A 10,938-nucleotide genomic window follows, 5' to 3' on the forward strand; every position below is an offset into this window, starting at 1 on the left:
GATGATAGATAGATAGATAGATAGATAGATTTTTTTTTTGGAGCACCCCTAGTTCCAGAGCACTGTACATTTCCTGTGGTGCTCCCCATGTTGTAGTTTCCATTTATTACAGTAGCTACAATGCAATGCAGCATCTAAAGTATGACAGATACCACCAGCACCTAGGGGACCCCATTGAACATATAATAGGTGTCTATAAGATCCATTGTAGTGTCCATTATTTTGACAGGTTGAATAACATTGCATAGTGCGCTATTATTCCAATTAAATGTTTTACTTGGTGGTGGTAGGTGGTGACCTAACTTGACCAGTGATTGGTGCGTGTTTCCTGCATGTTGTGTCCACCTATGTTTTAGGCTAAACTGTAGGTGTGAACACAGTCTTATAGAAGTTTGTGAACTTCCAAACTAACTTATTTATATAAGTAAAACACGAAACAAGATGTAGTGGCACTATGGCTATATCGCAGACAAGTATACTGGGCAGTGGTACTTCTTTCACTGTGGGAGACCGAGGTCCTAAGTCCGTGGGTCTGGCGGTGCTGGGGATCAGAAAAATCCAAGTCACAAATATCATCTAGTTAATGAAGAAACACACTAACCCCGCACTCACCGCTAGGCTTCAGCCAGTCGACTCTGCTTCATCTGCTTCTACGGACGTCCTTGGTTCCAGACACGCTGCAGGGCGCTCAGAGCGCCCTGCAGTGTGTCTGGAATCGGGGACGTCCATAGAAGCAGATGAAGCAGAGTCGACTGGCTGAAGCCTAGCGGTGAGTGCGGGTTAGCGTGTTTCTTCATAAGTAGATGTTATTTATATAAGTGTTTTTATACTTCTAATAACCATACTGTGTTTCTTTCCTGTTAGTCGCATGAAGTTACTTAGAATAGCCACCCAGGACAATACAGTTCCACAGTTTCTGATTTATTGGTTAATTCTACAGGTGAAAAAAAAAAACATGTATAATCTCACATGTAAAAGGCCCAGCTATTGACAGTCAATGTTAAACGCCTTAACTAAGACCTCTATAAATCTGTCATTGTCAGGTTGATGACAATATCCCACTACGTGTCATGCTTCTGCTCATGGATGAAGTCTTTGACCTGAAGGAACGAAATCAATGGTTAAGAAGACAAATCACTAGCCTCCTCCAGCAGCTCATTCGAGCCACATATGGAGACACCATTAATAGGTAAATGCCTAGTGAATACTCCTATGGGAGAGAACATCTAAAAGCAAGAATGAATGCCGTTTCATCACAATCACATTTTTTTTTTCTTGTGGTCACCAGAAAAATTGTTGATCATGTAGAGTCCATGACCTCACCCGATCAAGTTGCAGATTATGTCAAACATTTCAGGTAAGACACCTAGAAAACAAGATCTGTAAAATGTCATTTATAATTCAGTAATAGATATGAATAATGTAGCATTCAACGTGCACAAAAATATTATAGTTATCATATTTTTTCCAATTTTGTACTTTCCTTATCATTTTAAAGCCTATCAGCAAATAACTTGAGAACATACTTCCTGGGATAAAAAGTCTTTCTTTCTTTTTTTGCCTGCTTATAATACATTTAGATAGTCTAAGAAGCTGCTAACTAATGGAAACTATCATTGCAGAGACTCGTTGTGGCCTAATGGTATATTGGCAGAGACTGCTCCGCGTAGAGACAGAAGCATACGGATGCGTACAAGGGTTACTGCAAAAACGAAGCTGCTGGAAATTATGCCAGGTAATATACACTGCTTTTTTTTTTTTTTGTAAAGGGCTGGTCACATGATTGTTTTTCACCACTACTATATTTTGGGATACCATCAGAAAGGTATTCTAACATGCTATACTTTTTAACCCCTTAAGAACTCATTTTTCCTTAAGGACTCAAAACAATCTTCGTTTTTGCCCTTTCATTTTTCCTCCTCATCTTCTAAAAATCATAACACATTCAATTTTGCACCTACAGAACCATATAAGGGCTTGTTTTTTGTGTCACCCATTGTACTTTGTAATGACATTACTTATTTTATAACGTAATCTGCGGCGAAAAAAATGATTATTTGTGGCATGAAAAGAAAAAACACCATTTTGCTAATTCTTAGGGCTTCCTTTTCTTTCGGTAAAAATGACACATTATCTTTATTCTGTAGGTCCATATAGTTACAGGGATACCAAATTTATAAAGGTTTTATTTATTTTAGTACTTAAAATGTAGTTAAAAAGATAACTACATGCACCAAATTAGTATGTTTAAAGTTGTCATCTTCTGACCCCTATACCTTTTTTATTTTTCCACGTCTGGGGCTATATGAGGGCTTATTTTTTTAGCTGTGATCTGTAGTTTTTATCGGTACCATTTTTGTTTTCATGGGACTTTTTGATCGCTTTTTATTAATATTTTTATGGTTTATGAAGTGACCAAAAATTCACAATTTTGGATTTGGTATTTTTTTATGTTCACGCCATCGACCGTGCGGTTTAGCTAACCATATATTTTTATAGTTTGGACATTTACGCACGCTTCGGTACCACATATGATTTTTTTTTATTACATTATTTTATTTAAAAAATAGGAAAAGGGGGTGATAAAATTTTTTAATAGGGGCGGGGCTTATTCACATTTATGTATTTTTTACCACTTTTAACTTTTTTTTTTTTTTTTTTCCCCCCTTACAATCTTTTGATTGCATACACTGTTCAATTCAGGCATGGAGCAGTGGATTGCCAATTGGATGACGAGGAGGCAGTTGAGGTTGAGGACCCTCCCGTCGTCCAGTAAGCTGATTGGGACATCGTAATTCTGTCGTGATAGTCCTGATCAGCTCCGCTGAGCTGCCAGGATAGTTTCACTTTCAGTTTAGATGCCGCGATCAACTTTGATCGCGGCGTCTAAAGGGTTAATGCCGGGCATCAGCCGATCGCCGGTGCCTGGCATTAGCCGCGGGTCCTGGCTGCCCGTAGCAACTGGGACCCATGGGTTTAACCCGTTCTCCGCTCGTGAGAACGGTTTAAACCCCCTTAGCGGGATCAGGGCATACAGGTACGCCCTCAGTCCTTAAGGACTCGGGAACGGGGGTGTACCTGTACGCCCTGTTTCCTTAAGGGGTTAAATGTCAGTATATTTGTGTTTACGTTTGGTCTGTTTTGTCTATTAAACCCTATTGCTTTGCCGTTAGAATTACATGGAATACCTTTCTAATACTATCCCAACATATTACAGTGGCACACAGCCAAAACTTGATGTGAACAGCTCCTTACTCATGAAAGACAAGTGTATGCTGCAGTATTTTCTTTTTCAACAGAACTATGAGTAATCTTTTTAATTTACAATTATCTGTGGGCACATTTACTAAGGCATTCCTTTTTAGAAGTACTGATCAGTGGAATTCACAAAGCTTACACCTAACAGACAGGCAGTTGAGGGTGGTGCCCCTTCTGCTCAGATTTTCATTCTTTTCCTCTTCTCACTTATATACTTGCTAAAGTATATGGGATCCACCTCCCCAGTAGCAATGTCAAATACCCAGAAGTTTAGATACACTCGACAAAATTTAAAGTGTACCTGTTTGATCCCACAAAAAAATGTCAATATGTTACTCAGTACCTCTATGCCTCTATCACCTATATTAATTATAAAAATACCCCTTTTCACTAGCTCACAGTGTTATACATTTTCTCAGAGGAAGTGGGTGTGTCCCACCTTGTGGTGGCGGGAGGTGAATGTGTGCGTCTTCTCATGTAGCCTTGTCCATGAGTCATCTCTTGTCCATGACTCATGGAAAAGCCTGATGCTGCTGCAGGACTCGTGTTCCAGTAGGTATGAAGACCACTAGTGGTGGGATTTACATTATTTACCTCCACAGTCACATCATGTCTTCAGTAGTATATGATTACAGCAGAGAGCAGTTGTTGGTTTTGGTAATAGCACAGCTCAGAATATTTTTTTATATATATAATTTCTTTTTTTTTCTTTTTTTGGTTTTCTTAAAGCGGTACTCCACCGAAAAACATCTTATTCCCTATCTTTTGTATAGTGGATAAGATAGATGTCTGATCATGGGGTCCCGCCACTGGGGACCCCCGCGATCTCCAGCACAGCACCCTAGTCATCCGTGCACGGAGCGACCTCCACTCCATGCCGGATGACTGGCAACTACAGCCGCCACGCCCCCGCCATTCATGTCTATGGGAGGAGGTATGGGAGGAGGTGTGACTGCCGTCATGACACCTACCATAGACATGAATGGAAGGGTGTGGTGTAATGTGATGTCACGAACACGGAAGCTCCAAGCTTCTCGTGTTCTGGACGTTGCTGCTGCCGGCCCAGAGATCGCGGGGGTCCCCAGCGGCAAGACCCCTGTGATCAGACATCTTATACCCTATCCAAAGGATGGGGGATAAGATGTATTTCGACGGAGTACCCCTTTAATTTTCTGCATCAAAGATCTATAGAGTTGGATCATCAATAATGTATTTCTGTATATGCTTTATTGTACTGTGATAGCTGATGAAATATATTTTCTTTTTCCCCCTCAGATGAACTGAAGCACATCATTGGGGCCGAAACAACTAGAAAGGGAATCCTTCGGGTCTTTGAAATGTTTCAGCACACCCAGCTGAACAGGAGACTTGTATACGTATTTTTAGAAGGCTTTCTGGAAACCTTATTTTCACAATGCAAATTCCATGAGCTCTTTAACAAACTACACTCCAGGTCAGAGCGAATGAGGAAATATAGACAAAGACAACAATCGTATCATGCACCTGCCTTACAGAAAAGGTGACACTCTGTCCTGTCAAGTTGTGCCCTAAAAACTCTGCAGTGTTTTATCCAGGAATAACTGAATAGCAACGTGGGCATAATTTCCGGGGCTCAAAAATGGCTACTGATGTTTTCACACCAGTCATATTGTGTCATATAGAATATTGATGCATCCATACGCTGTGTGGCTCTATTCATCCTACCCGCTGTGCAACCATTCATTGGTTGGGACTGTATGTGTCTTACATTGGTGCAGTCAAATCACATAAAAGAACCAGGAACAGAGTTTGTACCATATGGGTTCAGACCTAGAAGGGCAAGATGAGGGGCGATGAAGTGGATGAAGAAGTGCCAGATTGTATTTTTTCTACATTAATGTCAAGCACAAATACATTGCTATACTGGAAGATCGACAGGATTGAGTTAGAGCTGGGAAATTATGCAATTTTTGCAATGCAGCTGGAGTCCAGGCTTTAGGAGATACATTCCCATTTTACAGGAGTGGGTAATAAATTAAATCGGTATCTGAGGACCGAGCCACAGTCTGTAACCTCGATATCATCATTAGAGTTTTGCGGCCGAATTCCTGAGCTTCATATTTGCAAATCTGTATTATTTCAGGAAGATTTTTATTTATATTTTTTCTTTCATTTTGTATGATTTTTTTTTCCTTTCTTTATATACAATCAGTCTTAATGGTCTCTCTTCAACTTTCACCCCTTTGTTATTACTTTAATCTTTACAAAGATGGTGACAACCTTCTGAAGTCAATATCATGGCTCTGCATAAAGCATCCCACTAACCAAGTCATTCTGTGTAAAGCATTAGCGGAATGAGGTTTTACCCTACAAATGTGTACCCAGTGTACATTTCTTGCATGTATAGTTATCCCAGATATTGGCATATACTCTCTCCCATCAGTGGATTGATGATGGTGTCTTATGGTTGCTTTGTGAGCACAGTCTTTTCTGTTTTTCACTTACTGTGTTATTTTGAGGTTATATCTCTATATTGAGATGACAAATTTCACACTTTTCACTTGTGAAGCTGCTGACTTGATTCAGAGATCATGAATTTTTTGAGATGTCCTATCAGTCTTTTGTTCTTTAAATCAAAAAGGAAATGATGGTTAAGCTTCCTTTGTATACCTACACAATCTTCTCTTACAGGGGATTTGGCATATCACAAAAATGTCCTTGTCCCGTATCATGAATTTATGGTTGATATCTTGGCCATCTGGATATGGAAAACCTTGGGTTAGGGGAATTTGTAGCAATTTTTTCAGGTCATCTATTTCCAATCTGGCTTCCTTAAGTCCAGCTTGGTCTTTCGGAGACTTAATGATATAATCTTCTCTCTGTTATGTAGTATAGGATGCTGCAAGGTTAATAATTCAGCACATTGGCTCAGCCTTAGACTATAGGTTCAAATGCGATCAGGACGGCATCATTAGGGAGCCTGTATGTTGTCCTGATGCTTGTGTAACATTTCTCCAGTACTCTGGATGTGTGTGTGTCGCTTCATTGGCCCAAGCATTAGAACAACCGCCCCTTTTAGGACATTGAGTTGTATATTAAGTTATTTGTGCTCCTGAATATGTTTATACTATAGAAAAGGAGAGAGAACATAAGACTACGTGCAGGCCCCTAAGGGTGTCGAGATATAGAGAAAGCTTTAGATGTGCTGGTAAAGTGGCTGACTCACAAAAACAACTTCCTTTCAGATGGGAAACCCCAGCAAACCGTTTTTGTCCGGGGATAGCTGTTTATTATACATTTCCCTAGTAAAGTATTACATGGCCTGCTAGAGCCACTATGTGGGTCACCCAGTAGTGGGTCACTGATCTGCTTTTTTGAGAAAGACCCTTTCAGTCAGTGCTGTCATTCATGATGTTTAGCAAGCAGTGTATCATTGGGCTGCAATGATCTTTTTCCCCACTACGATGGTAAGCCCTATTGGGGAAACTTATCAAGGCTGTATGACATTTTTCTAGCATGCAAAAGTCACAATTTTTTCGTGCAAGCAAAAAAAAGAAATAAAAAAAGAAATTGTGACTTTTTGCCTTGCTGAGCCCCCTACAAAATGTGGGTGGGGTTTGATAAAGGGGCATGCCTCCCATGGCCCAGCAGATTTATCATAACTTACACCAGAAATTGGCTTTAGGTGTCACTTGCTCTTTAAAAAAAAAAAAGAAAAAGAAAAAAATGATAGAATGACCCTGGCAAAGAGCTCAGCTAAGCTCTCCTCTCCCTGGCTCGCTGTGTTCCACTACTCACTAGAGAAGATAGATTTTATAGTAAGTATATGAAGTCTGACTTCTTCAGTTAGATGGGGGAGCAATGATTTGGGGAGAGAAGTGCTCTGCTAAGTGCTTCTCCCGGGTCATTCTAACAATTGATGAGGGTCTGAGCACCTAGATCCTGACTTATCAACATTTTTGGCATGTCTTTCTGACAGATGTTTTTTTTTTTTTTAAGTTACTATGCACTTCTGGAATTCAAAGTGAGATGCGCCAAATTTATTAAGAGCTTAGTACCTTAATAAATCTGGCACAGCTTAAGCTGGCATTCTTTTACTTTTTCTTTAAGCTATCAGTCTTAATAAAGTCCTCCCCGTGTACTCTAAGGCCTGCGGGTAACCTTGTTCATGACTACTAAGGGATTTATCTTCTGGTTAGATGATGTCACACAGGTTTTCTTAGACTAAAGATGATTTAAAATAGCTATATATAAGATGGCTAGTGTCCGTATTCTCCCGTGCACATGCACACTTGGCTAGGCTAAGCGTGCATGTGTTCTAAATGAGGAGAAGGGGAGAATGATGCTGCCTGACTTCTTCCCAAGAAGAAAAGGATCAGGCACTTGAAATGAAACCTGCTGATCCTTCTCTCCCCCCAACAGTCTGGAGGAGAGTTACGAGGCTGCCATACACAATAGAGGGGCAGCCTCTTCTGCTGAAATCGTTGGGTTCGGCTGACACATTAATTGTGTATGTCTAGCTTACCTCTGGTCATGATTTAAAAGTACAAATCTTTTAGTTTTAATTTAATAAAATATTTCACGTATTAGAAAGAAAATAATTCCTATCCAGATTAGATCATTTAGCCATTTTGTTATTTTCTGCAGCCCCTTACCCAAGCAGCCTATGTGGTATTATAATGTGGTCTATTATCAGTGGCCTCGTGTCATGCCACAGCTGTCTTGGTGGAGTAATCTGTGTCGCAACATCTGTATATTGAACAGCCTGATAAAACCAAGTGTTCATTGAGTTGTTACAATTGAAATGTAAAGGAGGCGAAACTTTCACACTTTGAAAAACCCTGTTTTCATATGATGTAGCCATTGCACATAATCCGTACAGTGTCAGTCTGTTTTGTATGAGAGAGAAGTTCTGATTTGAATTTTAAGTAAAACAAAAAATATATATTTTTTTAATCTTGAATTAGGTTTTTCTCATTAGTTTGTGACTCTGTGGAGTGCTGCTCAATATCTGCTATACCAGACTGTGAAGCAGTTCCTAATCTAGTTCTGCCTTTTATCCATTGTATCCTCATAAAATCCTGCAGATTGATTGTACAATATGGTAATAAACAGCGCGCTCTCGTGTCTGGGTTCAGTGGTCGGGGGCGGGGGGGCTTCAGGTCATTGCTGAAAATATATCGTGCCATTGTTCAAAGCAAATGCACTTGTTTTAGCCTTAATATTTTTTTAAAGCAAAATGACAGTAAGTATGCGTTGGCTCAAGAGTTGTGATGTCACATGACCCTAAACCTTTGTGAGATGCGGTAAGAATGTGCACCCGGTTTTAAAACACAAAATGTAGCTTTATTTTTTATTTAATAATGTGCAATATTTTAGATATCTAACTAGAAAAAATGTCTGGGTATTTGGTGAAAGTTCCTCTCTTATACCCTGTTCCCTCTATACCCTATGATGGTCACTTAGTGTTCTAAACGCAGTTCTACCTAACATTAAATAAAATGCAAGAAATAACCTCTTATAGAATATTTTTATGAACTAGCCATTAAAAGTTTATTTTGTTCCCAGAATCTTTCTAAAATATTCTCAATATACAAACTGTTTATGCGCTTCCGTGCTGTCCGTCCCTTTGGGTCACATGTCATCATGTAGACAGATACACAAATGTAGTTAGGGAATAGGAACAGTGGTGGCACCAAGAGAATGCTACAGAGTACTAAAGTGGCCATACTGACAGCTATATCTCCCGATCTCCCCATATACATGAAAGTTTGGCACGGCTGAACGCTCACGTGTTCTCTGTAGAAAAAAGGAGGGGTATGGCTGCCATAGGCAGGACATTAACTATATTGAAAGTTTTTATTTTATTTTTATTTATTCTTTTTCTTAATAAGGCTTTGGCCAGGTGTTATATACAGCCAATAATGAAATATAAAACACACCACAAATGATGATTTTAGGGTTGTGGTGCTTTTTCCTTCACTTTTAAAGATTTTTTGGGAGTTCTTGGCATTTCCACACATTATAGCACGTTATTGAGGCTGTACAAACAAAAGTATGCAACATTTTGTAATGAAGACTAATGGAGAAAATGTTTTTGCATCATAAGTACAAAAGCAAGAATAAAAAAATATTTTTATCGGTGTCCATAGCCTTTAAAAGCTAAATAATGAGCTCTTGGTATTATCTTCTTAAAGGGGACCTGACAAATCTGTTTTAGTAAATACTTGTTTTCCCTTTGACATAACAATTCTGGAGCATCTTTTCTTATGACTTTCTATTGTGCTGTTCTACTGAAATTCCTACTGGAAATGTATGATTAAATTGACAACTGACTGTTACCAGTTGGGGTTGTGTCCTGAATGACCTTGTCCAATCAGTGTGAAAGTGTGGAGGACACACCCCTTTGCCAAGGGTGAATGGTAACATCCATTTGTCAAATTATTCATAATTTCAATAATATTCTTGGAGGAATTGCACAACATAGAGCTTTTAGAAATGAGGCCCCAGAATTGTTATTTTATGGAAAATGCTAAAGCAGTAGAGGTGACAGATTCTCTTTGAGTGCGATCACATGTACACAATCTGCTGTGGATTTGCACATTGAAGCCAATGAGTAGCGACGTAATTCACAGAGGAATTTCAGCAGTTAATTACCATATATACTCAAGTATAAGCCAACCCGAATATAAGCTGAGGCCCCTAATTTCACCCCAAAAACCTGGGAAAAACGTATTGACTCGAGTATAAGCCTAGGGTGGAAAATACATCATCCCCCTGCTGTCAAAATCCGTCATCCCCCCCTCTCCCCTGTCATAATCCCCCGTCATCATCCAAACCCCCCTCACCCCCCCTGTCATCACCCAGAACCCCCTCATCCCCCCGTCATCATCCAGACCCCCTCCCTGCGTCATCATACAGACCCCCCTCTCTTGTTGTCTTCTCACCTCCCCAGTTGTAGCTCTGTTGGTCCTTCCCTGTTGCCTAGCAGCCTTCAATCGTCTGCCATCTACGCAGCAGGGACTGTCCGAATTCCAGTGGGGAGGGTGAGCCACGAATTAGTGAAGCTGCATTGACGACGACGGCAGGGACGTCCGTGCCGCCCTGCGCATCACCACCCATCATACCACCACCCCACCCCCCACCCACCACCACCACCACCGGTATGCCTGAAGCGATTCTTTTGATTATTTTTATTCGCTTGAGTATAAACCTAGGGGGGCAATTTTAGCACGAAAGATCGTGCTGAAAAACTCTGCTTATACTTGAGTATATACGGTATGTACGTGTGAACTTACCCTAAAAGTGTGTTTATACAGGACTGAAATGCTGCAGATTTTGGCTTCCCTATTGGCATAAATCGGAGAAAAAAATGCTAAATATCTTCAGAATTTCAGACCTGTATGAACATACCCTACCCCAATTTTTTTATTTTATTTTTTTAAATCAATGTACTGCTCATATCAAGCTTTTTAGTGTAGTTCTACTTTTTCTTGGCTAATCAAACTTCAGACTAGCTATTATTGTCTGATGGTTTCCAATATTTACATGCATTTGCACATTTCCTGGCCTAATGAACTGGTCAGATATCTGCTAATATTGAACGTTAAAGGAGTACTCCACTGGCCAGCGCTCGTAACATTTAGTTCCGAACGCTGTGTGCGCGCTGCGGGGTCGGCCATGCCCCCATGCTATGTCAGG

At 40.1% G+C, this 10,938-nt stretch overlaps 1 protein-coding gene across 2 annotated transcripts in view; it reads left to right on the top strand.

Annotated features, from left to right (window-relative positions):
• SNX13 (sorting nexin 13) overlaps positions 1–10,556 on the top strand; it is a 153,379-nt gene extending 142,823 nt beyond the window's left edge. For both annotated transcript variants that reach the window (XM_056519755.1, XM_056519756.1), the window contains exons 23-26: positions 1,044–1,189; positions 1,289–1,357; positions 1,623–1,735; positions 4,534–10,556. In XM_056519755.1, coding sequence (XP_056375730.1) covers positions 1,044–1,189; positions 1,289–1,357; positions 1,623–1,735; positions 4,534–4,781 — 576 coding nt within the window. In that variant the 3' untranslated portion in view covers positions 4,782–10,556. The remainder of the gene's footprint in view (positions 1–1,043; positions 1,190–1,288; positions 1,358–1,622; positions 1,736–4,533) is intronic.
• Positions 10,557–10,938: the final 382 nt, after the last annotated feature.

The sequence above is a fragment of the Hyla sarda genome, chromosome 5 (genome assembly GCF_029499605.1).
Source record: "Hyla sarda isolate aHylSar1 chromosome 5, aHylSar1.hap1, whole genome shotgun sequence".
Classification (NCBI taxonomy): Eukaryota; Metazoa; Chordata; class Amphibia; order Anura; family Hylidae; genus Hyla; species Hyla sarda.